General features: G+C 45.7%; 2 protein-coding genes across 4 annotated transcripts in view; one reads left to right on the top strand and one right to left on the bottom strand.

The window, feature by feature from the left end:
- SYNPO2L (synaptopodin 2 like) overlaps positions 1–20,093 on the bottom strand; it is a 39,579-nt gene extending 19,486 nt beyond the window's left edge. Inside the window, exons 1-3 of the mRNA XM_082053747.1 lie at positions 19,807–20,093; positions 5,221–5,372; positions 1,930–2,591 (exon numbers count right to left, since the gene is read on the bottom strand). Coding sequence (XP_081909873.1) covers positions 1,930–2,591; positions 5,221–5,372; positions 19,807–19,911 — 919 coding nt within the window. The 5' untranslated portion in view covers positions 19,912–20,093. The remainder of the gene's footprint in view (positions 1–1,929; positions 2,592–5,220; positions 5,373–19,806) is intronic.
- A 1,829-nt stretch (positions 20,094–21,922) lies between these two features.
- The window catches only part of SEC24C (SEC24 homolog C, COPII coat complex component), a 38,326-nt gene continuing 32,945 nt past the window's right edge, over positions 21,923–27,303 (top strand). For all 3 annotated transcript variants that reach the window (XM_082053530.1, XM_082053529.1, XM_082053528.1), the window contains exon 1: positions 21,923–21,989. The gene's annotated coding sequence lies outside the window, so the exon portion shown is untranslated. The remainder of the gene's footprint in view (positions 21,990–27,303) is intronic.

The raw sequence follows: 27,303 nt of genomic DNA, 5'->3' as shown, positions 1-27,303 counted from the left end.
ATGGGAGCCTGGAGCAGCTGTAGGAGCTGAACCAATGCAAGCCCAAACATCCTTACCAAGGCTACATCTTTGTGGCAAGAGATGCTGTATTGTGTGCCTCCCATGCCAATAGCTTCTCTGCGGGCAGCCTCCCCACAGAGCTGCCGCATCTCAGCAGTTCCACATCCTCCTGTGTTTATTCCAGGCATAGGTGCTCCTTAGCTCTGTTCACCACATAATGAACACCTTCCGCCCCTCTTACTTCCTTACTTCCTTCCTTCACAAAGTTACTGGCTGCTGATCATGACTTTTGTTTTAATGGCTCTTGTGTTCTGGCATGATCAGGACATAAAGTTTTGCCTTCACATTTACTGCCAAGATTCCTAACCCAAGAAAAGGCCAAGCTGGCCATGTGAGTTGCCATCCATGGCATAGTAATTCTTACATAAGGACGCCCAAACATAATCCAGAAGGAGGGGGAACAGCAGAGGGGTAATAAAAGAATAAAATATCTCGGTCTGCGGTGCTTCTGGGAACCCTACCTCTAGCTGGCAACAGAGTTGCGTCATCTTCTGCCATGGGATATTACTTTGCCGTCAGACATGCTCTGCATTAAATACATGGCTTTCCTGGGAGCCTTCTGTACTGACGCTGTTCATGGAAAAAAGTCTTGATGTAAAGCAATTGCTCATCCACTGCTAGGAATATCAGGTGGCAGGGAGCAGCTGAACGTGCCTTTCTCAACATTCCCCTCATGCTTGTATATTATTCAAAGGGGGAAAAAATAGCTTCATCCTCAGAGAGGCTGAAGTTGCTACTTTCTTTACTGTCCTCAAGAAATTTAGTGCTAAAGACTAGGAAGAAATAATACAAGGCACCAGGGTCAGTTGCACTTCGTAGCAGGGCCTGACATAAGGGATGCAACAAAGTCTGCCCTCTCAACAGAGGGCAGAGCAGTAAGAACATGCCCTGCCTGACAGAACCAGCCTAGATCTGAAAGTGAACTCTATAGGATCCCTTAGGCAGAATAGATAAAGGAATGTTTAGCCCAAGGAAAAGAGACACTTAAAAATTGCCTTGCAATATTATCTGGCCTGGGGAAAAATGTCTTGCATTTGGAGCACAGAATCACAAGTTAGAATTTGTGCTTTCAGTCTCATCACTTTTCTGTGTCTCTGTTTCCCATTCTGTCCCCCTGCTAAGCCTTATTTCTCGGCTCAGAAAAGTGTAAATTAGTCAGTCATAGTGCACACTGAGGTACTCATAGGAAAACAAGTTTTTGACTACCTTGTTTTTAATATTACTGGATAGATCATGGCTGTGAAGTCAGGTAACATCTTGTTCTGACTTCATGTTTGAGTTTGAAATATTCCTCAGATAGCAGAAACCAGGACAGGTATTCACAATTAAGGTCATTTCAGGTCCATCACCCATGTACTATACTACATTTTTCAGTACTTTATTCCACCTGGAAAGGTCTTGACTAGAGGGGTCCCACTAAAAGGCATTGTTCCAACAGATCATTTACTAGCTCCTGCCTGTCCTTGCTGGCAGCCCTCCACTGATGATACCTAAAAAGTGAGAAATTGTACCCGATCTCACCAGCTGCTACCAGACATGGACACCAAAGTGTTAAAGAAACCAATGACCTCTGTCCTGTTGTCATCACATAGAGGTGCTAGAGCATAGCTGGTTTTGTGGCTGTAGCTTCTACAAGTTATTCCCAGATCCCAGACCCTTTCCCTCATCTGTTCTTTGGACATCCTGGGTGAGCTGGACCCCACTGCCAAAGCTGCAATAGGAAGCCCCAGTCCCTGCAGGTCTGACCTGACTCTGCTTCTTCCCAAGCCAGAGGAGCTAACCCACTTGACATTTGCAGAAATGGAATTTTGGAAGGAGATCCAGCACAGGAAGAACGTGCGGGTGAGTGGCAGGGTACAGAGGACTTACTGGCCTGCTTGGCTTTCTCTGCGTATGTGGTGGTTAGGTCTTCATCAACTGGGTGCTCCACTGGACCCACCATGGGGATGAGATGGCGTTCTGCTCGGATAGCCTTGGTGGCATGGGGCAGGAGCATCGCCTCTGGAGAAGGCTCCCGTCTCTCTGTTGATGGTGGCCGCAACTGTCCCTCGCTCTCTGAGAATGGAGTGTCCGTGCGGCTGCCAGGCAGGCAGGAAATCTCCCTCTTGGCCACCCCACCAGAGCTGGCCACCTCGGGTTCCCCCTGCGCAGCAGCCTCTGGCAAGCTCTCATAGCCGCTCTGCTCGGACAGGGACACCTCATCCTGAGGCGCATCCGCCTTGCTGGTGGTGCTGTCGGGCGGTGAGCGCGGGCTCTTCCTGCGAGCCCGGCGGTGCTTCTCCTGGGCCACATTGTCAGCATCGCTGTCTGTCTCGCCATAGTAGGCCTCGCTGTCCGGCGGGGAGGTGAGGCTCTCCAGGTGCCTCTGTGACCTCCGCGGCTGTGATGGCTGTGTGGTGGCTGGGGCTGCTGCGGGTTCAGGGCTGAGAAGCTGCGCCGGGGGACTGAGCGGGGATGGCGGGGAGAGCACTCGCTGCCCTGGAGAAGGGGAGCGCTGGAGCCGTGGGCCAGTCTGGTCCCCACCAACTATCCTGTGGGGAGAAGTAAAAGCAGTGAGCAAGGTCTGGCTGGTGGGGCTGAGCTGGAAGGAAACCCCTTCATGTGAGAGAGGGCTAAGGACTGAGCTGGTGTTTCAGGTGTCTTTTAAGTGGTGCAGACACCAAGGGCAGACTCACCTCTGACAGCAGCTACATGCTCTCACCCTGATTTTCTGCTTCATGACTCTCTGAAAACCGGATGTTAAATGTTTAAAAATCAGAATGCCCTGAGAGCATAAAAATCTAAAAAGCCAACTTAATCAGGTCTCCAGGCATTTATCCTGGGGAGGTGAATTCCTGCATAGCAGATATTCCCCAGGGCAGTGGGACGTACCCATACAGCCTGCTGCTTCCCGGGGCGGGGGCTGAGTGGCGTCTCAGCCACCACACTGCACCCCAGCTGCCCCATGGAGCTGTGTCAGCTCTGCAGATCCTGGCACCCCTAAACTGCTAGTTCAGAGTGGGCTCCAAAGAAGTCAGTGCTGTTTGTTTACCCTGCCCTCTATGTGGGAGTAAATAGCAAACACTTAGGAGAAAAAGGCCCAAGTGTTTTTTTGGGAATAGGACTCTGCTATCCTATGGTAGGAGTCCATCCTGACATGTGCAACCTGCTCGCTGTGGGACTGCTTTGCTACCAGTGCCTGGGGTTTGATGACTTTACTGCAGTCATGCCAGCCAGCCCAATCCATGGGCTTGTAAGTGAGCTGGAAGGTTGACTGGCGTAGGGGCAGGGCAGATTGGGGCTGTGAGCCCCACTGCTGGCTGCCAGAGAGAGGGAGAACAGGCTATGCTCATGGGGAAAGAGTCAGCTCTGTCCTCCCACTCCTCAAGAGTGAGTCTGGATTGCAACAGCAGTTTGACTCCAAACTACACAGATGGGGTGAGGAACTTCCTCTTTCCCTTGCCAGATTCACCAGGGCTTGTTAGAGTTATAAAGGAGGTCTAAGTATTTGCCTTCTGAGCATGCATACCGGGCAGCCAGGCTGACAGCGTTGCCTCTGTGAAGCTGTGGAATTCATTACTTGGATCCCAGTTCTGAACTGTGAAATATTTATCCTCATGTCAAATGCAAACCTTTGTGGAAGCTAAGGGTGGGGCAATTTATCTGACAGTTTAATTTTTAAAAATATTTGCTATTATGAACTCTCACTGGGGAGCAAACTCAAAGCTCCCTAAACAGAACAGTCCTTCCTCTTCCTTAAATACTTGACCAGATAACTGAAAAGCATTTCTGCTTGTTAGCCAGTTTCTCTTGTTCCGCACTGTCAGGTCACAATCTCCCTCCCTGTCTCTCTCTCTTCATACACATCCCACACTGACAGACATACACATATGACCTTGCATACTCCGGAGTCATCCAGTTACCTCTCCTATCTGAATAGGACTGATTGGTGTTTTCTCTGGGAACATAAATATGAAGTGGAAATAGAGACATGATCAGGAAGCAATGTTCTATGAATTCTTCACTACCCCAAGATGAAGCCAACTGTTTACGTTATTTCCAAACCATCCGATGGTGGCTCCCAGAAGGCTGTGAGAAGCCTGCCTCTGTCACTTTGCTAATTCAAAGTGTACTGATTTTGGCCCATTGGAATTTGCCCAGGCACCTGTTGGCTGGAGATAGGCTCCAATGGGGTGAGATAAGACCTTGGCAAGGGACCAGGAGCTATTCTGGACACCCTGTGCAGGGCTAACTCATCCCACTTAATCACAGCTAGAGTATGGGGTGAGGACATCAGAAGGCACCGGCTCTTTTCCTGAAGCCAAGGGGAAGATCCTACATGCTCAGGCTTTCCTTCTCTGAGCACTGCCCATCCCTGCCCCCGGTTTACAGATGCCAGACCAGCATGGCTCTCCCTCTCCTCTGGTCACAATGCTCTGTCTTTTCAGGGCTGTAAAAATCACATATCCCAGCCCCCTTCACCTAAGCTGTATTTCCTGGGCGTGACTTCTGTTTTGGCAGTAGCATGGACTAGCTGGGACCTCACACAGCTTTGCTGCCTTCATCTTTATATGATTCATTTACATTTTGGACCTCATCCAGCATGCACTGAGGCACTGACTTAACCTTAGCACAGGTAGAACCAGGGACTTCACTGGAACCATTTTTGTGCTTAAATTGAGCCTGGTCTCCAGTACTCTGCTGGATTGGAGACTTTGCCAGAGATATTTCTTCTGCAAAAAGGGACTGAGCCACACACCTCTGTGGAAGTCAGTTCACACCCTATTGGACTGCAATGGCCTGCTGCAGTAAATACTCAAGTAATCTTGTCTTGGCTCAGTAAATAACTGTTCTGTAAAAATGGATTTGACTACATACATCCATTTTTACAGAACAGTTATTTATCCAGAATGAACTGGAGTCTCCATTAATTGCTGAGATTAACTGCCCTGTGGCATCTGCTTCCTAAATTGCTTATTCTTCACAGCATAGCCCTCACAAAAAAACCTCTGGATGGCCGCACATGAGTCATGGGGAAGTCCTCCTAGTACACTTTGCAGTATGGAGAAACCAAAGGCTCCCTTCCTGCCTTCTTTCTGCTAGGTGTGGATAGCTGCTGTGCTGGATGAAGCTGCCCTGCTGCCTGCACTGTCACAGCACCGGCGCTTGGGAGCAGGTTACCTTTTCACGCGGATGTTGAGCATGCCATTGGAGGAGTCAATGATCTGCATGGCGCTAGCATGGGAGAGGCCAGCACATGACTTCCCGTTGATAGAAACTAGCACATCATTTTCCCACAGGCCTCCACGGCACGCTTTGCTTCTCTTTCGGATCTAGAAAAGCAGAAGAGAGAGGACAGGGATGAAAGGAAGAACAACAGCTATTTCGTTCAGTTGATTGTCTCCTGCTGGCCCTTTTATTACTCCATCCCTGACAAAATAAAATAAGACCTAAGACTACTGTGCTGCCAGGGTGGAGGAGCAGTCCTCTTGCACAAGCCCTGGCTGTGCCTTTCAGTCTCTGTATTCCTGTTAATTCCAAGAATCACTCTGCTGAGCACAGGCCTGACCTGTGCTAAACCAGTTTGAGTCCCTCAGTGCAGATGAAAGACTCAACAGCATCTACATGCTCTTCTCCTCTCATTCCCTATCTCTTAAGTTCCTTAGGAAGTCTGTGTTTCAGAGAGGGAGCAGGAGCTCTTTCCAGACTATTTCTGTACATGGCTGTGTGTCCTGTATGCCCCTACTGTGCTTCCTTGGTATGATCCCTGATGCTCACACAGAGCCCCTGCAGGTATCACCCTCTGGGAAGGTGACAGAGGGAAGAGATGGTGGTTCCAAGGCACTTCCTGCTGTCAAGCATTCCTGCTTTATTGCCTTTGGCCAATATATTAATATTTCTGGACATCTGCATGAGGCCATATGGTGTCCTGTTATGTAAGTGTAAACTTGGAGTAAATCTTTAGCTTTAACAGGACCTGTGCAGGATATGCATTGCTGTATCTGAGAATGGAGTCTCGGTCTCTAGTTTCAGGCTAGTTCCTCTCATGGCCATCTTACACCAAGTGTTTCCTCTCCCATTTGTTTCATCATCCATCAGTTAAATTTATTACTGAAACCTCCAACCCAGCCTAGCCTTTCTGTTAGGACAAGCAAGCAAGCCAAATGCCCACTCAACCCAAAACCACAGACCTCTCCCATACAGGCAAGCAATGGGATAGTCTTATAGGACAGCTTGGCACCCATAATACCCTCATTTTGCACATAAAAGAATAGCATGGCAAAAACACTAGATCAGGACAAAACGGGCTCAAGGTACTACTACCCTGGATATGTAGATGTTTCTAGAATATTTCTTCAGATCTTGCAGTTAAGTGAGAGACAAATCAGTGCAGAGCTGTTTAACAAAGCATGCAGTGAACCAACTGTGGCAGATCCCTGCGGAGAGGTAATACACAGCAGGGCACCTTCTCCCATATCTTGCAGCCTTGCTGCTCAAGCAACCAGAGTCAGCTATCAAATCGCACAAGCTACTTTGTCGGCACTCCCACAGCAGCCCAGGAAAGAGAAGTGGCTGCAAGAGGATTGCTGCCCTGTCATTGCTCTTGCAGGTGCAGGAGTGGAGCAGGAAAGGGGAGAGCTGTAGCCCTGAGGGGGTTCAGTGGTATGGTTGGCTGGTCTCAGGGCCCAGGCCCTCTGCACCCCTGTGGTGTGCTCACGGCCAGGGCTCAGCCCTGCTGGCTCTTGTCCAGCAGGCAAGAGCAGCACTCCTCCCAGGTCAGCCTGTCAGCAGGACCGAGAGGTGTTGGGGAAGAAGATGGAAAGAGGAGGGCTATGCTCTGAGTTGTTTGTGTGTTCACTGGCACTTTATCACTCTGTAACCTCTCCAGCTTGACCCCAAATTTTGCCTGCATGCTTAAAATAGGGACTGGCTCATCCCAGCTGCCACATCTATCAGCCTCTGTCATCTCAGTCCTTTATTTCTCTCCTTGTTAATATAAGCCTGGAATGAGAATGTGTGGGTCTGTAATGAACTACTGCTGAAGAACCACTTTTCTGCTGTTACAGTATAAATGCTGCTTCTTGATATCCCCTCAAGGTGTAGCTGTTAACTGAGAAGAGACAGCAGATACATTTTCTAGTGCTGCCTACCGACACAGCAGCTAATGTCGAGAGTTAAGAAGTTCAAGAAAGGTTAGAAGAAAAGTCTCCTCGTATTCCCCCAAAGGCCAACTGCTGCTCCATGGCCAAGTGCTTGGTGCTCAGCACTGTATGGGAACATATTTGCTGAGTATCTGTCCTAATTATGGAGAGAGGGGACTGGGGGTTAAAGGCTGTCAGCAGGTGCTCAGAGCATTCCTTGCATCCCATCGTACTCCTCCATGCTCACTGAAACCAACTGGATGTGGGCTGGTGACCCCCCCAGAGCAGAGCCAGTAAGCTTCCTGCAATCCTCCAGTCCCACAGCACTGCAGGACTTTGCAGGCAAGTGTTTGGGATTCCTGGGCAGGGCGGGTCAGGCCGAGCTCCCAACATTGCCTGCTGCCGCTGCAGGCACCTTTCAGTCAGAGTGGGCTGGTGGGATGCAAGCTGCCCCACGCAGACTGAGCAACGTGAGCAGGCAATCTATTTCTTTTGTGGTTAATAAAGATGCTGGCTCTGGCTTGGTCTGTGCTCAGTTTTTACCAGGGTGGCAGAAGGCCCACACAGTAAAGCAACTATAGTTACTTCAATGCTGTTGCGGAAGCCTGCAAACTAGCTTTAAAATCCAGGAGGGGACTTCTCCCCATCTCCATTCCTCCTTGGGAAAACAGGACCAGGTCTCTTCCAGCACAGGAAGAGACCTACGGAGTCCGAAAATAGCACATTAATGTTCCTGGCTGTCAGTCTCCCACAGATTTATGTACCCCTCCCTGGAAGTTTATCAATGTGCTTCCCAGGGGTAGAGGGAAACAAACTATTCATAGCTTCATTTTAATGACAAACACCTACCCCATTGCATTTGCTAGGGAGGAAAGCAAAGGGGTTAAAGGCAGAAGAGGACTGTGTAGGGAGAGAAGGAAGAAAGCGCTTCATACAGAAAGGACAGGACTTATTCCACAACTATGTCAGCAGGGTGCAATCTGTCGGTGGCTGGAGACCCTCTGGACAGAGACCAGCACAAACCTGCCAGTTTTGAAATTACTGCCAGCACAGTGCTGTGGGGACCTTTAATCACACCCTACAGACTGCATCTTGCTCACAGTGAGGGCAGCACTGAGCCTTTGAGGCCCCAGGCCAGGGCAGCTGCCAGCCCCAAGGCCAGGCTTGCTGCCCACCCTGAAGGTCAGGCTGCCCTCGGGCTCAGCCACTTGCTCCCCACGTCCAAAAGATGCCCTCTCCTGGGCACCCAGTGAGCCACAGGAAGCGGCACCAACAGGGAGCTGCTCTGCTTAGGCTGCAGACAGGGTGGAAGGTGTCACCAAGGAGCTGTTCTTCAGAGGTACGGAAGGATGGGAAAAGCAGCATTTCAAAGATAAATCCTTTCTGCTTCCTGTAGCAGATCCCTGGAGAGCTTTCTTGCACAAGTGAGAGGCAGCACTGAGGAACCCTGGCAAATGGTCGGGGTAGTCCCAGACCTGGCCCCGCGGGATCGCACTGCCTGACCTCCTACCACTAACTGCGAGGACTGACCTCCTCTTTTGGGGGGAACCCCACGAATTCTCTGAGCCTCTCATAACTACCTGCCTATTGCAATTACCACTCTGTGCTTCAGTGGACACACTCCCCCATGGCACACCTTGGCTCACATGGCACAAATGTCCTGTTTCGATTTCACCTGAGTTTTGGGAATCCCAGTCTCAGGGCCTTATTGGTTTATGCTACTGGAAATACAAATCAGTGCGGAAAACTGGAACTATAATGTAAAGAAACACATTTACTCAGGAGACTGTCCATCTCACTGCCCTCTCAGCAGGACTTCTGCTGTGACAAAAGAGCTCCTGTCAGAGAGGTATGGGTTTCTGTAGCACTGAGCTACATGCACATACGTGCCCATGTTTTCTTTCATTACTGTGCCCTCTCATTGATCATATTGAAACAGACAGGAGGGAAAAGACAGAAGCAGCTGAAGCAAAAAAGGAAAAGGGTGAAGGCAACAAATGAGGAGGAAATTAAGAAGAAAAGGTTTTGGAATGGAAGGCCAGTGCTAGGAGAGGCCAGGAAGGCCAGTGCTAGGATCAGGCTTTGATGGAAGTTTCCTTGTACAGCCCTGGGGAGACAAAAGGACATGCTGATATGGGACGTGTCTCCGGGGAATCCAGCCTAGCTTTTGGGAACAGAATGCAAGAGAGGAGGGGGTCAGATGTAACTTGGCAGCATCTATCCTTCAGTAGGGACTATATTTAGATAGTGGTATGTTGGGGGTGAACACACACTCAAGTGCTAAGAATAGAGTAATCCTGATAGTGGATAGTTTTTTAACAATCTTTTGCTCTGGCACTTATATTTTCTCTGTCTCAGCTGCCCACCTCAGCACAGAGACCCAGTAAGATACCTTTGCTATGCCTTGTCTATTAATTATGTGAATAACGTCTTCATGGTAATGCCATTTTTTTTAAGCTATTTCACAGAAAAACATTTACTCTAATCCATTATAATAACACTAAACATTACACTTCTCTATTTAGTTCAAATAACTTCCTGACCAAACACTGTATTTGAGTTTAAGATGACTTGTCTCTTGGTAGAGTAGGTCCAGTGTCTCTGCAGGCCTACTTCATAGGTCATCTGCAGTGAAGCTTAATTAGGGAGTCTTTCTACAGAGAAAGAGGGAGAGAACATACACTTTCTGGGATGAACACAGCAAGGGAGGCTGGGGAAAGAAGGTATCCTGAGTCACAGGACAGACTTGGGTGGCTTCTGGGCAAGGAGTTCAGAGATGAAACTTGGTAGTGGCAGAGAATGTAGGTGCTGGCCAATCCATTAAGTACATGCAAGACTACTGTAATATGTTACCACCTAGAGTGTACTGGTGTGGTGGATAATGCTATCCTGGTGTGGGAAAAACAGAATAACTTCTTTGGTGCACTAGACTTAATTCTGATTTGTACCAGGGGGTACAAGCTGATAAAAAACAAATGCAACTAATCAGGGATTGTTAGTTTTCTGTCTGCATTTAAACCAAGTGCCTTAAAAAGAGCATTTTGTTGTGATAATACAAGGGGGGAAAACATTCCCAAACAATCCACCTTCTTTTTTAAGCAAAGAGTTCAGCAGAGGGCTTGTTGCTAGGAACAAGTATCTAGCTAGAGTTGGCTGCAGGTAGATAAAAAGGGGCTTTATCTCCATGGCCTTTTGTTACTTTATGGGAGATTAGCTGAAGAGTGAGTGAAGTGTAATACCAGTGACAAGGAATAATGCCACATGTACTAGAATAGATACTAAAAGTACTTGATAAGCATTTTATTCTCAACAGAGTAAACAGTGGGATATAAAGCAGTTTTTATATGAAGCAAGGATTCAGAAGGAACAAATACATTTGCCAAAAAGCAAGAGTCCCAGTGCCCACATCTAGCTGCTGGGACAAAAGGAATTGAGTGCTCAGAAGAAACATGCTTATACTTGTCCCATGTAAGTCCTTTTCTAGAGGCTCAGCCTTGCTCCTTTTGACATAAAGGATTTTAGGATCGAAATCTAAGGGAATTAGAACTCATAAGCTGCTCTGGCCACCAAAATGTCTCTGTACATGGACAGGCACTGAACTGGGACAGAAGCCACAAAAGAGCCTTGAACACAGGGCAGAGTAATCCAGAGACATGGCTTCAGTCCTCCAGAACAAGGTGTTCTCAACCTTAGCACTGCATGCTGGTACTGTGCTCTAAAGGGCAGTGAGGATACGCAAGCTCTGAATAAAACCCTTACTCAGAACAGAGGACTCTTTTCAGCTGCCACCAACTGTTGAACAGCAGCAGTCTTAATTATAATATGCCTCCAGAGTGTTTATGCTGAGAGAGGGCAAGCTAGAAGAAGACATATCTACTATTATTTTGATAGAAATAGGATATGATCCAAGATAAAAAAACCACATTTGCAATAAGTTATTGTACACAGCATTAATCATACTTGTAAGCGTGGGTTACTGCACCAAAACACAGCACTCCCTAGAATCATAGAATCATTTTGGTTGGAAGAGACCCTCAGGATCATCAAGTCCAACCATAACCTAACCTAACTCTAGCACTAAACCGTGTTCCTAAGAACCTCGCCTAAATGCCTTTTAAACACCTCCAGGGATGGTGACTACACCACTTCCCTGGGCAGTCTGTTCCAACGCCTGCCAACCCTTTCCGTGAATAATTTTTTCGTAATATCCAATCTAAACCTCCCCTGACACAACTTGAAGCCATTTCCTCATGTCCTATCACTTGCTACTTGAGAGAAGAGACGAACACCCTCCATGCTACAACCTCCTTTCAGGTAGTTGTAGATCAATAAGGTCTGACTATCAGAGAGCCTCAGAACTGGTCTGAGGAGGATAAGCACCATTGTTCTGTAGCAGCAAGGACGGCATGAGCCACAGGTACAGATTAAGCAAGTACCCTACATTCACCTGAAGGATTCTGGGGGAACTTTGGTACAGAGACCTCCTGTGCCTTGCAGCATCTTTGTAGGCATCTTGTAGGTATGAACATATAGGAAAAACAGGCTCAGATGTATTCAGTATTGTACTTGCTAGCAAGCAGCAGGTAGAATAATGCCTGCAAATGAACCTGGGATCTGGACTGCAATTGCCTCCACCACTCCCAGAGCCACTGCCTGTGGGCAGCTTGCATGCAGCCGTCTTGCTCGGGAGAATGGAAGAGGTTAATTGCTGAGCTTCGTTCTACTCCGTAGCAGCTGCCATCAGTGTCAGAGAGTGGTCCCAGGTACATTTAATGCACCAGGTATAGAAATAGCTTGTATGGTTTCACAATAACTGCTGATAGTCACCTGTCAAGAGATTTTTCCAGGACTCCTGCCTGCTAATGGGCAAATAGGATGTAAAGAGGAAACTGCCCAAAGCCTTAATCTCTGCAAGGAGGAAAGGGAAAGCTTTTCTAGCAGTGTCCTTCAAACAGAAGTCTTAGACAGCTTGTGGAAGCCAAAAGAATGGGGCAGCACAGCTGTGGTCACACAGCAGAGGAGAAACCATTCAGGACAGTAATGTGTGAAAGACCAGGAGCTGACATCACACTTTGTGACAGGCATCACTGCCTCGTGCCCTTTCGAGGGAAGGTAGGAAGCAAAAAAAAGAACAAACACAGAGTGAAGTGGCTTGGGCTGTGAGAAAGGAATACTTTAACTACGAGTTAAAGATTATGTCAGAGTGAATATAGACTAGAAATCTAACAGAATTATGATTATTATAATATATTCTATATAGTATTATAAAATAATAGTAATAGTAATAGTAATAGTAATAGTAATAGTAATAGTAATAGTAATAGTAATAGTAATAGTAATAGTAATAGTAATAGTAATAGTAATAGTAATAGTGGGAATGGCATAACCACCGACCAAGTCCATCCATGCAGTCTGCTATCTGTACTTGTTCCAGGAGGGAGTTCCTATGTAAGGGCACTTCCCCTGCAGGTATCTCGAAGCCTCAGTGAGGCAAAAGGAATTCTGAACCAGATCATCAGCTGATACAATCAGCAGTGGTGATTTGCAATCATGATAATATGGTTTTCTGTTTAGGCCATTTTCTTATTAATATAATTGTCCTGGAGGCCCTATCCCACATCCCTGCTGGGAATGAAGGGCAGAGCTCCCTTTTCAATCTCTGCACCTTGCTCACTGCTGTCCCAGTGCTGTGCAGAGTTTGCAGCTTCTCAGGCAGACAGCAGCCCTGGATTCCCGCACATTCTCCCAGCATGAGCTGACTGCTGGGTCAGCTGCTCCTTGGAAAGTTCCACCAGCACCACAGCCTGCGCTCCCTTGCTGGCAGCCACGGGTGGCACCTGCCTAAGTGCCGACAGGCCATAAAACATGTCCATGAGCACTCCCAAAGCTGCTTGAGGCACTTCTTCCACAGCACTAGCCCCCCGAAACCAGCATTAGTGACAGCTATAGACTAGGCTGCCAGCAGTGCTTTTTTAGGTGCGACAGTAAACATTTGTTAAGACAGATAAAGAACAGCCTGCCCACTGAAAAGGGAGAGGAGGAGGAGGTGCTTGCAAATCTGGAAGCTACCAGACCTGTTTGGGTTAGAGCTAGCACCTCCAGCAGGAATAATGTCACATGAGCAAAGGAGAACAGGACAGAGCAGCCAGGCTGCGGGTCACAGGGACCAGCAGCATGGCATACAGGCAGCAAGGATATCTGGCAGAGGAGACAAGTAGAAACAGTGAATTTTCAGCAGAGAATTGTAGAGGAGACAGTGGGGATGCATGAGAAAGAGGTAAAAAGGCGGTTGTGATGAACTGCTCTCAAATGACAAGACAGTTATTGGTTTTAGAAGCTATAAAGTCCTGTGCCACTGCTTTCCCTAACAATTCACTCCATTGCTGCAGACTATTTGTACAGAACAGGGAACTGAAAGGAGCCTCTTGAGTTAACAGGGCCAGTCCTCCATTGTTTCACATGCCATATTGTTTAATTCAGTTCATAAACTGATCGCAAAAGGTTCTCAGTTCTTTTTCTAGATTGGAAAGTTGTTACTGAACCTCCCTGTTCATTGTTTTGTACACACTTGGTCGGTGACAAGGCTGTCCTACATTTGAACAGTGCTGTTGGTATTTGCCCAACATCTATTTCTAGACAGCAATCATATCTTTCAACCTTTCGCTAGATGAAAGAAGCTTCTCTCCTTCCCTCCTTTTCTACAGCTGCTCTGAGATTCATTTTTGTTGAAACTGGCTGGCTCCATAGGTGTTGTATATCCAGTGAATTCCCACTTGCACATTAGACAGTAACATCAATACCTCCACATCTCAGTTACATATGGCCACCCAAGGCTCATTTGTTTATGTTTGCCTTTTTTTCAGAGATGCATCATTTTGCCAGCTCATTATCCTCTTGTGATGCACTAATATGACCAGGTCTTTCTCCTCTACTATCAGTATTAGCTGGAAAGCCTCCAATTTCTACTTATTTCTTCAGTATTGTCCACCAGACTATGCTGAAGCTACAAGTGCCTTCCATGCTTTGTGTATTCAGTAACTGGGTTTCCCTCTTCTTAAAAATTATGTCCCTAATATAGTTCCAAGTTTCTTACTTTGGTTGACTGACTTAATGCTTATGTTGTATCTTATGACTTTTCTTAGAGTAGCTATTTTACATTTTTAGTTTCAAGTGCATTCAAGTGCATTTCATGCACTTATTGCCAAGAAATCCTCCAGAAACATGATGGTATTGTTCTCCCTTACAAAATCACAGAATAGTTGGGGTTGGAAGGGACCTCTGGAGATCATCTAGTCCAACCCACCTGCTCAAGCAGGTTCACCCAGAGCAGATCACACAGGAATGTGTCCAGGAAGGTTTTGAATGTCTCCAGAGAAGGAGACTCCACAACCTCTCTGGGCAGCCTGTTCCAGTGCTCTGGCACCCTCAAAGTAAATAAGTTTCTCCTCATATTCAGATGGAACCTCCTGTGCTTCAGCCTGTGCCCATTGCCCCTCGTTCTATTGTTGGGCACTACTGAAAAGAGTCTGGTCCCATCCTCTTGACACCCACCCTTGAGATATTTATAAGCATAAACAAGGTCCCCTCTCAGCCTTCTCTTCTCCAGGCTCAACAGACCCTGCTCCCTCAGTCTCTCCTCATAAGAAGGATTCTCTAGACCCCTAATCATCTTCATAGACCTCTGCTTGACTCCCTCCAGTAATTCCTTGTTCTTAAATTGGGGAGCCCAGAACTGGGCACTCTCTTTTCAAATTGGGAGAACCTTCTCATTATTTATAGCTTCTCCTTGCAAGGAACGCTGTACGTGTCACGGCCGTGTACTTTTCCCTCAGGCTTTCTAAAATAAAAATCTTGCCATCTATGGATCCTTTTGTTTCTTGCTTTTATGCTTGTTTGCTTTCTTTTCTCATGACTTTGTGGCCAAAGATTTTTGTGTCATGTTGCCATGCCCACCACAGCTACTAAGCTATATCAATGCAGCTTTATTTTGGTAAGGGGTAGTGTAAAATTCCACTATCCTTTATTTGCTTTGCTAGGTATGAGTTAAAAGATTCATTAGGAATCACAATAAGCCAAATATGAATGCACAGTAGTTCAACTGATTTCACTTAAAAGGACATTGCTGTAACTAAGAACAAAATGGAGATTTTCCTTTTTTGGGTTCTTTACTCCTTATTTTCCCCTGTATTTATTTCTCTAGTTCTCCACATTCCAGTCCTTCCTAATTTCTGCAGAATTATTCATGTTGTCTGTTGATGTTTGATCCTGCTGTGTATCTGCCTGCTGAGCATATTAATATCTGCTGTTCTTCAGCTCAATCATTACTGAGTTGATATTTTAATACAACCCTAATTTAAAAATCATCTATTCTTTCTCACTGAGGGCTCCCCAGACATGAATACATTTTCTTTTGCTTCTTTTTTTGTCTCACTCTTCTCTCTTACCGTATCTGTTTTTATGAGACTGAACTGTTATGGTACCCCTTTCATATACATACCAGTATGATATCCTTCATACACACATCAAACATTTTTAGCACCCAGACACTGCAAATGATTGTTTGGGTGGAACAAAATAGTTAGTATGTGCTCTTGCATGCAAGTTTAAAATGAAAGGAATAGACATCTGCAGTTACAGATCTGGAACCATATAGTCAGTTGGCATTAACACTAGCATTTCAGTCTTGCTTATCTTATTTGAGCTTTTTCCTCAATAACCACTGGGCACTGCTGGAGGAAACAATGTGTGTTTCCCTGACCCTGAGGCAGGTAGAGCTGGTTTGGCTCCGTAAGGTTATTTGAACGCAAGGTTAGTTATGTATGGCCCAAGAGCCTGTTCACAAAGGTATGTAATTCCAGCATCTTGCTCTAGCATGTGTCTGAACCCATAACTCACAGGGAGTCACATCGCACAGAAGGTCGGTGGCAGCTGGATCCAACATGCGAAGATCCAGCTGCTTTTCTACTCCTTTGTTTTGGCTGGACTGAGGTTTAGAATTGATCCCTTGCTTGGTCAAATGGTTTAAACTACAGTTATGCATCCTTTCAGTCTGTAGAAAAATGGGTTCACCCCAGTTCCAACATGTTCATTTACTTTATTTAGCTGCAGCCAGCTGAATACTTTGCACTAGAAAGGGCAGTTTAAAATGCATATACTCACTGTATATTATGAGTTAGCTGCAACTTGGAAAAAAACCCAACACAATAATTGAACCCATCATTGTGAACAGCTTATGACAGAACAATCAAGTAGAGGCCCACCAATGTATCTGAAGAGGATAGAGAATAATGCTGGAAACATTCTAATGTCATTAAATACCATCTTGTCTGAAAAAAAAAAAAAAAAAAAGGAAAGCATACAACAGACCTGAAGAATTTTCAAGGGAAAAAAATTACCAAGAGCAGCAACTAGTGATTGATAATCTGCATATAGAGAAACAATTAAAAAATTCGGATGATGTAAACTTTAGAAAGACCTGTGACTGTGTAAATTGATCATGTAAGATGATTAATTATGCAGGACTTTGTAATACAACAAGAGTGACTCAAACAGGAAATCCCACTTTGTGCAACATGTAGTCTTTGGAATGCCTGGCTGCTTGATGTTATCAAATCTTCACTAGGAAACCATATAAGATTCAATCAGACAAGTAAAGCACTAGCTGTTCACAAATAATTATCTGTTTATGTGTAGAGTTAAACACCAGGACTGTCAATTATTTTATACTTCACAGGGCATGCTGATAATCAAGTGGAGTGAAATAATTTTCCTCCACATTGCACTACTAGAAAATGACATGCACTGGTGAAGTTTACAACTTCCTCAGCACCACTTGCAGGAAACACAAAGGAAGTTGGAAGCAGGAGATGGAGTGACCATTAACCTAGTCTGCTCTAGCTATTCCAGCATCTTTACATAATTGCAATGTATATCATTTATATGTAACTTGTTATGCTTCATTCATTTCCTCTTCCTAGGCCCAAATTAGCTGTTTCACACTCTTTTTCATCCAGAAAGATGTATATAGAAACAATTTGACTCTGCATCCAAGGGTAAGCATTTTTCCTTAGTGTTCCTACTATTACTTTTCTAGTCTAGAAGTTGAAATTGCCTAAAATAACAGCACTGGAATCCCCTGAAACACCAACTGTATCCACTCAAGTATCTCCTGGCACCTATTGGATATTCATGCCTGTATCTCCTGTCATATTTTCTCCAGATTCATCCATGTTCCTGTTCTGTCCTTCCCCATTCTGTCCAAATAGGTTTTGCTGTAAGAACCAAAGCACTCGTATTTCTTTTCTGCTAAGCCAAAGTTTTCATGGCCTCATATGAACACATCTCTTTCTCCCCAAAAGTTCTGCCTTTGACAGCAATCAGCTTACTAATAGACCCTCTCATTTATCTAATCTGTCTTTCCATACACACACAACACATTCTTCACCATACTAATGAACATGGTGTTGTTATTTGACCTTACCTTTGCTAGGCAGGCTCAGTCTCAGTGACACCTCCCTCTAACCACACTGCCCAGTGCTGCCCTGTGGCACTGATACCCTGGATGGAAGCCAAACAGAGCAAACTGCTCATCCAGATGATTCTCAGCTCTAACAAAACAATAGGGAAACGTACCATACTGCCCTGTTTCTGAATGCTCTATCATAAGGCCACAGTCCCTGGTCAGGCTTCTTTAGTGATGGGACCATTCCCATTTTTGGCTCCTAAAATATCCAAATGGAAAGTTCTAATGATGTTAGAATTTTGGAAGATGCTTTGCAGGCAGCATTTTGGCCCAGACTTCATCCTGCTGGTGTCAATAGCGGAATCCTAACTGCAAAAGAAGGAAGTTGATCTTTCAACTCAAGGAGCTGAAAACTGAGATTCAAACTTCTACTCTCTGCATGGTAAGAGGAGGACAGTTAGGTTACTCTATGACTCCTGGAGGTTTATTCTCTTCTAAGCAGTTTATATTCAGATATGATCTTACTGGCTTCCTGGTATGGATCCATAAATCCTTTCTTTGCAGACTGTTTCAAGGGTGTTGCCTTTAAAACAGTGAGTACGTATGGTCACCTGGATGCCATTGAATTCTGGACAATAATAGCCAAAAATCATAATTATAAAATAAAAGTCCTGCTTGAAGAATGATTTATACTTCGAGCCTCAAATGGATTTGTACCAATTATATTTTCCATAATTATTTTTATGCAATATTCAAGTATTGTAAAATATATATATTTGGACTGCTAGACTTAAGATATGGCACTCAGTTCTGGGTGAGAGCTACTTCTAGTTAATACCTTTCTGGAAGTGCTACTAATCCTTGAGCAATATTTCATTCTCCTTAAGGTGCAACTTAGCCTGGGTAATGGCTAGTTCTTGCCACTGTTCAATCTTGAGCAGTCTTTATAGGACACTCACTATTGCTCCCTTCTTCAGTCCCAGTTTCTTTTCTATTGGGGGGACAAACAAGAGTCAAAATAATCCTAGACACTACAGAGTTTACATGGCCACTGAAAAATCCCATTTTCCTAACAACCACTGATGCCAGACACTTGTTTCAATTACATTGATTCTTTCTCTTCAGCACCTGAAGCTCTATGAGGACACACAGAATTTGTTTTCCTGGAGAAAAATCATCTTTCTCTATGTAAGAAACATTCACTTCAGGGCCCAGCTATGGGATTCCAAACCATTTGGCAGAGGTTACAGATAAACACTCCTTGACCTAGGGTAAGGCAAATGATACAGAACATTTCATTTTAAAATTCTCTGTCAGAGGCACAGTCTACTTAAGGAAACAGAAGGAGCTGGGCATAGCATTTTTTCATTCCTGCTGCTGGGTGCCTTCCAGTGAGACATCCTGAGATATCATTGTATCAAAGCTAATGCAACTGTTACGAGCTTAATAAACAGGGAACTTTTTTCCTAATTTTTGTGCTCTTACTAGTCTTTATGAAAAGAGAACAGTAACAGCTGTTTTCAAAAGCAGTGCAACTCAAGGTTCATGTTTCTTCTTTTTTTATTATTTCATCTCCCATCCAAACAACTACTTTTCTTTAATTCTTGAAATGGAACCAGTATTTGCTGCTTAGAACATAAAAAATATTCACTTCAGACAGTAGTAAGAAAGTTCCACCGAGAGATCCTAAGAAATGTGCATCTACTTTGAAAGATGGAATATAACGATTAAATGTTATTGACAGTTGAACTGAATTAAAAATACAGCTTTTGTTGCTTTCATTTGAATTATTTTTTCTCTAGCTGGATGTCTTAGACAAGTACTGAAGCTTCCATACTTGAGCCCGTTTTCCTGCACTGTCACTGTGGTTATCTCTGCTGACAACTGAGTTGTGGAGATTATTAAGTGTCTGAGCTGTACAGCCCTGCACCGAAGCAGGTCTTCACCTGACATATGTCTCCACCTCAATAGCATCTATTTCAGTACCCGCATCCTACCCCACACCCTGCTTGACCATTCCACCCAAGTTTTCCTTTTAAAATCTGCTGCCACAGCAAGGAGGTCCTGAATTCCCTAATGGCAGTGAAAGATGCCCAACTCAGTAGGGATATCTGAGTTCAGCAGAACAACTCTGCCCTCACAGTTCACATCTCGAGGTCCTACCTTTGACACCTGTAGGGGTCTTTTCTGCTCTGATCCCCCTTGCAGCCGGAAGCCCCAGGGGGCACCTCCAGACAGGGTGATGAGCATTTCTTCTTCAGCTCCCATGATTTCTGCGCTTTGGATATTTCGTCTTCCCAACTTCAAAACAGACTCCAGTTCTTAACAGGCACTATCTTCTACTCCCATCTTCACAATTCACACAATTCTCCAGTCCCCCCAAAAGGCCCTCTGCTCACTTTCTCCTTCAGGTTCACACAAACACAAGAGGAGAGTTGAGACTGTCAAGCCCAGCCTTCCCTGCTCTTCTGGACTCTCAGCTGCTGCTCTGCCTATGATTAGACATTTGATTCTGCTCTTGGTAAGAGGCCAGAGTTGTCCTACACACGTGTCATGTCAATCTCACCCTCTGTGCCCCCCCACATACACCATGGATCTCTCACAGGAGCATGGCTGAAAATAGCACACCTCCTGTCTCTCCAGAGCTTTGTCTGACACTCTGGAAGCATTTCAGTAAAAAATTGATTTCCACTTCCCATTCCAAATGCAAATTTTAGAATCAGCCAGCACCCAGGATTCATTAGTATGAGTTTCAGGCAAGGACATGACACAGGCACACACTTGTACAAGATTAGGTGATAGCACCTGACCCTGAGAAACTGAATAAAACCAGCTTCCAAGTGGTATGGTCTCCACCTGTGTTTCTCCATGCAGCTAGTGTTACTACACCATAGCACTCTGTCTGCCATGAAAACCAGAGGCAGACTACAGATGTAATGTGCTCCCTCTGCAGCTTGCAGCTCCCTACAGCCACTTCCAATATTAGACAGTGGAACAGCCAGGATTAGCTACACAGATGGGATTCAAACAGTTCTCTGTGGGGCACCACATACTTAGACTCCCCAATGGCCAAGAGAATGGCTTTGCACCTGGGTCCTTCATTGTCTTCTCTTTAGGATGATGGCAGACAAGACCTCCTGGCTACCCCAAGCCACCTTGACCTCTTGGAATTATAGGGGAAATAAAGTCTATGTTATCTCTTCTGTTGCAGAGCTTGAAACATAATTTCGTGTTAAGATCCTGAGGACAAACTTCTCTCTTCCTTATTCTGTGTGTGCTCAGGTCTCAGTGACTAACAAGTAGCTCAACCAGCCTCTGTGATACCCTTGTACCATAACAAAGGATGCAGTTTTGCTATGACACCATTGCTTGGCTGACTACTCTATTGCAAATATTGTAACACCGCTCATCCAGCGCCATTGCACGGTGCTGATGGGTGTACACCAACACTAGGTAGCGTTCAACTCTTGCACCACCATTGCATTTCTGTGTAAAACTGGTCCCTGGGTCCTCCTGTGCTGCGGTTTCACAGGCCACTGCCAAGACATGGCACATGGTGTGAACTGTGGGGTTGTCACATGCAGGGACAGGAGTTGGAGTCCATGATCCCTGTGGGTCCCTTCCAACTCCTTGGGACATTCTAGGATTCTCTGTCACAGCCAAGCGCACCATGGCCAGTGCAGGCCCAGGTACCGCAGCACAGCCAGGCCCTCAGCCCACCGCTGAGCCGCTCTGGCGGTGAGACGCTGGCTCTGGGACGGCGCAAGCACCGTGAGAAGATGGCCCCCGCGGCTCTGCCCCCCGCCCGCAGCCACAGCGGCCCCGTGAGAGCTCTGCCACCCGGCTCGGGGCTCGCCTGGACCCAGCACAAGTGCACGGCGCCTGTCGGGCAAGCGCGGCTCCGGGCTGCGCCCCAGCCGCCGGGCACTGCCGGAGCGGCGCTGACCGCAGGCCGGCCCGGGACCAGGACCGGGCCCAGCTCCGCCGGCGCGTCGGGTCCAGGCGCGTCGGGTCCAGGCACGTCGGGTCGGGTCGGGTCGGGCCAGGCCGCCCCCAGCCAACCGCCCAGCCACGCGGCGGAGCGCGAGCCCTCCAGCGCAAGCTCGCGTGTCCCGGCAGGGCAGAGTCCAGCGTGCGCCCCCGCAGTGACGTCAGCGCTCGCGGCGCGCTCCCTTCCCGCCTCACGGCGCCTGCGCCGCATCCGGGCCCTGCCGGGCGGGGCGCGGCGGCGGCCGGGGGTTGGCGGGGAGTGCGGACGTGGCAGCCGGCGGGCGGGGGAGCGGCTTCCGGGGAGCGGCGGGGCCGGGAACCGGAAGCGGGCCCGGCAGGAGCGGCGGGCAGCGGCGGTGAGTGGGGCCGCGGAGTGGATCACGGGGGGATGTCGGGCCTGCCGGCGACGGCTGTGCAGGTGCCCGGTGCGGCCGGTACCGCGCCCAGCGGCTTGGCCGGGATCCGAGGCTGAGGCGCTGCCGCCTTCCCCGCCACGGAGCTGGGGCCTGGCCGCGCCCGGCCGGGTGACACGTCGATCCCACCGTGCCTACGCGCCGCGCCCGGCCTCTGCTGGGGCCCGGGTCTCACCCGGTAACGTGTCCGGGCGGGAGCGCCGCTCGCTGCCGGCGGCCGGGCCAGGCCCCGCGGGTGCCGGCCTGCAGGGCCGGGCCGGCTGGCGGCGGGATCTGATTCTGCTGGGCATGGGCGGCCCCGAGGGAGCCGTCGGTGTCCCGGCGTGGTGCGGCGAGTCCTGGGCGCTATGAACCGGGCCGTCGCTCCTTCCCGGAAAGCCGAGCGGTTTATATGGGCCCGGATGCGCTGTGAGGCACATAGCCCTCAGCAGCGTCCCTCATCTCTTGTAATCCGCGGATCCTTCCCCTGGCGTTCGTGTTGTGCTGTTCAAGCTTCCATTCATTGGAGGCTTGTAAAGGACGGTCGCCCTGTGCGGAGACCCGGTGACTGAGTTTGGTTTGATAGTAAAATGTAGCGATTGTCTGCCTGTGGCTTTGAAGAAGGAAGGGAATGAAGGTGGCATGACCAAAATACAAATGTAGTCTTGACAAAGTAGTTACGAGTAGTGGACTCTTGCTTTCCATGTAGATGGTGCTTTCAACATGTTTGTTTTACATTGTTGGATTTTGCTTTCAATCGTTCTGAGCAATCCTCTTTGGAGTAAAAAGAAGTTTAGTTTCACTTATATTTGTTCTTGGAACGTACCTGAGTATTTTTCAGTATGTGCGTGTGGTGTTTTAGCTCTGAAATTGTCATCAGAGAGACTTTGCGAAACCATCCAAACTGGGCCTCTTTGGTCACTGTCACACTGTAGTTGAAGTTCTGTGGAAGTGGTTTCTGAAATACTGGTGAATTGCTTACACCCACATCAGAGGTTATTCACCCAAGTTAACATTTGTACAGTCATGCTAAAATACAGATTTTTCAGTTTAATGCTCAGTGTTGATAGTTGTTGCCATAGTTCCATAAAAATATTTCTAGATCCTTTCCTATTACAGGGTTCCTTAGTCAACTTTACTGAAGGCTGGAGGAGGGGATGTTAAAAGGAGAAAAATTGCCATCTGTCATTTAACATGGACTGCCTTTTTGTTGTTGTTGTTTACAAGCAGTGTAAAATCACACCACTAGAATGGGAGGTGATTCGTTGCTGATTTTGTCCTAAAGCCTTTACTGTTTATTAATATAAAGTTATCCCAAGTTAGAGAACTTTGACTTCAACCTTTACTTATCCCCCTCTACTCCTCAATCACCGTTCTTGCAGAGTAGGTGTTCTGGTTATGGGGTGGATAGAAATACATGTGGCCTAATACTCCAGAGCCTCTGCCTGTAGAGGAGTCTTACCTTCAATCATATATATACACTGTGGAAGCATAAGCATTTCTATCTGTTTTTATGTGGAAAACATTCTTGCTTCTGGAACTACCCTTTTCTGCTTGAAGCTGTACTGCTCAGGATTCTTTATTGCTTTAGACAGACTGTGAAGTGGACATCTATATAAGGAATATTTTTTCTTAATATGCGGCGACATTCACTCTAGGCTCTAATTTCATGGCTGAAGGCTGAGTTATAGCAGTGAACAGATGCCTAAAGGTTTATTTATTTAATGAATTGTTTGGTGCTTATACCTCTTTGACTGTTTTTTCCTTCTACTGTAGGGACTATATTTTATTCCTGTAACGCTTATTATCAGGAGGGTCAAAAATCCAAGAAAGAATTGATGGTTGGCTAAGGAAGGGCAAGGTACAAAGAGTGGCTAAAAGTGATCAACAACAAGGTTTCCACAGAGGACAGAAGGTGGATGTTTCTTGTTCTTTAGTTTCGAAAAGCTTTATTAACAGTGAATTGTGAAGATAGAACTTGTTCTTATGTTCATTGTTAGCATAGAAGGCACTAACAGACAGTATAAACTGGGCAGTATGCCTTACAAAAAGCTAATTCTGAGCTTTTTTGTTTATTGCGAGCGATGGAAATTGCGTAACGCATATTTGTGTAGAGGAAGTCAGAGTACAGAAATGCTGGATGAAAGATGGTCAGTGTTACAATGTATGCGGAGAAATCTTATTTAGTGTTGTAACATGCTTTTTAGTCTTATTCTGTATATTCCTATTAATCCATTCTTCCTTCTGGCCTCTTCTCTAAACTTTAAACTACTCTTGTAACTTTTCCTAATCGATTATACTTGTGCAAAGTTCACAGAAATGAGTCAGATGACTTCACACGTCGTAACATGTATGTGGAGGTAGCTAAGGAAGAGACAAATCTGTCACTGTCATTTTGTTGGTGTTATATTTTCAGTGACTTTTGCCTCCACAGGTTTGCTGTACAGAAGTGATGCCCATAACTGAGTGGTTTTGAAATTTTTTCTTAGAGCATTGTTACAAAGGTAGACATGTAAATCAGTCCCGCCAGGAGACTTCAGTTACATTTTATACTCGTTGTTGACTTATGTAAAAACCTGGTGGGGGTTATTTGGGTTGGAATTAGTGGTAGGTTTAAGGTTAGGTCAAGACTAAGCTTTTTGCACTCAGTTTTTAACTACTTTCACTCTCTTGTAACTTGTGTGTTGTGTTGGACCTTGCCCAAGATGATGAATCAGCCTAACAAAACAGGGTTTAATGTGGCACTTGTTTAGAAGAACATAGAAGTGATCACACCTTAGATGTGAACTGTATTTTTTAGGTCCTGAAACCAGAAAGATGGCTTCAGAACAGTCCAGAAAAGAGTGGGCTGCAAAACACTGCCCCAGTACCTGTTTTATCAAGAAGTTCTAGCAGTTAATCTATCCTTTCTTCTTCTGATAGTGTCTTCAGTGAAAATATTGTGGCTTCTGCACTTTCACTGGTATTTAGTTATAAAGTTTCATTTTAAAAACTGTGTGTCTTTTACCTCTCATGAACAGTTAAAACAGATCTTTCTGGTGGTGGCTCAAAATGCATAGATGAAGAAAGTATTAACTATGGTTTGACAAGTTGAGAATCTGCACAGGTGGAAAGAGAGAGCCACAAAAATACAGCTGAATTAAAGAGTCAGTTCCAGTAGTGCCATTTGGATTGATTTGGACAAATGTATGGGAGCCATTCTGTTATGATGGCCTGAGCGGTTCCAAATCTGTCTCTGACTTCGAGGATATAAGCTGCTTTTCCAGGATTTTCTGTAGAAAAACAAAACACGAATTTCTTGTACCTGAAGAAACCCAAGTGTTCCATGAGTGCTTGTGGAGGACCTAGTCAAGCAGTTGGAGAAACAAAAGCAAGGACATCTGCCTTTCAGAAGAGTGTTCTTAGCTCCAGAGTCTAGGTCTTCCTAAGAATGGCATAATTTTGCTACTTCTCCAGAAAGTTGCAGAGCAGAAGCATTAAAAGCACTGTAGATGATATTCTGAATTGGTCTCTGAGCATGCTGATTGTCCCCTTCTCTCCCACCTTTTAGAAATGATTTTGATTTCTCTGTTCAGAAATCAAGTAGAGGTATTTCTGTCAGTTTCAGCACAATATAGGAGACAATGTTGTCATTTTTTTAAGGATCAGTCTACCCAGAAGATGAAACAAACAAGCCTTTTATTTCTCTAGGACCAGTAAAAAAGATGCTATAGCATCTTTCTGAAGGAAAGTAATTTTGCCGGATGCGTTTCCTTTAGAAACCAATCAAGAACTGATGAGATCAAGCTTTTCAGTTTCAAAAGGGAATTCAACAGTGAATGCAGACCATAAAAATGATGAATATGCAGTTTTCAGTGATTTGGGAGATTTGCTGATTGAAACAAGCTCACATGAATCACTAAGTGTTTTTTTTTAAAGAAAACAGCCCATTAAAACTGGGCTGTAGTCTGCTTTGGATACTAAGGAATACGGAAACTATCGTAAAAGTTAAACGATTTTTCCCCTCCCAGATTACTGTGTGATTTTCCCACAACCATTTGTTGCTGATGAGCACTGTTTGTCTGTCTTGTATAACAGTGTTCCAGTATAAATTTTAACTGTCTAATTATTTTGACCAGAACTTCCATGGTCAACTGCCTTTATACAGAGGAATAGAAAATGGCATAGAGTGACTGCTTCATACTTCGCAAGATAATTGTTATTTATATTAATGATTGCTTGCTGTCATACTATTTTCCCAATAGCATGAGTCCTGCTATTTGATCTTTGTGTATTGTAACTGCTGAGTAGTAATACAATGTTCAACAGCATGTTTTGATATTATATTTGGCCTCATTTTGGTCATGTGTTGCTACATGCAAAGGAATATTCTCAACATTTTTATCTAGTGAAACAGCCTATTTTCTCCATTTCTCCCTATCAGGTGTATATATTTAATTATTTCTGTGATTTATTTTTTTCTTATTTTTTCTACATGTCACAAGACAGAGCACATAAAATTCTCCCTTCCTTTCCTCTATATCTCTTCAAGTGGCCAGGTTCTAATTTACATAGGTGTTTTTTGAGTGGAGACAAAATGAACACTGTTTGATACAAATGACTTGTCCTGGGGGAGAAGAACAATGGGCTCATTCCAGGACAACTGTCTTCCCCCTTCTCAGAGGTGGAGGCTCTTGGCCCTGCCCCTTGTGGTATTCCACATCGCTGTTGAGTAAGCATGCCACTAGCCCTACATTTGGAGCAAGTCAGGCAACCAAAGTAATGAAGCAACCTTGTCCTTGACTTCAACACCAGTGTATCTACCTTTCTGTCAGCTGGGACACTGAGTTAGAACCGTCTCCTTCGTGTAGCTACTTTTTCCATAGAAAGTGTAGGAAATTATATCAAAAATCTTTTCCTCTGTAAGACTTGCATTAAGTGAGCTTATCTCATGGTTTCAGTATTATTGCAGAGAGAGCAACAAGCTAACCAATATTACCTGTTTAAGTGGGAAATACTGGTATTCACATGAGATAGGGAAGACTGAAAAGATCATTGGGTAAGGTCATGTATTGAGTATACACTCGCAAGGGTCATGCTTGTGGTTTTGCCTCATCATGCTTTAAAAAAAAAAAAAAAAAAAAGGAGGGGAAAACAAAGCATGAAAGATTGATCTTCTCGGGCTCTGTAGTAATTTCTTGTTCAAAGATCTATTCAAGGATTTCTGTAGGTGTAACTTGTGAAGAATGTCTTAATGATTGTAGCCCAGGAGGTATCATGATATCCTGTAGGATGCTGC

This window comes from Streptopelia decaocto (assembly GCF_964273445.1).
Source record: "Streptopelia decaocto genome assembly, chromosome: 5".
In the NCBI taxonomy this organism is placed as follows: domain Eukaryota; kingdom Metazoa; phylum Chordata; class Aves; order Columbiformes; family Columbidae; genus Streptopelia; species Streptopelia decaocto.
This window is presented reverse-complemented; position numbering and strand designations above follow the sequence as displayed.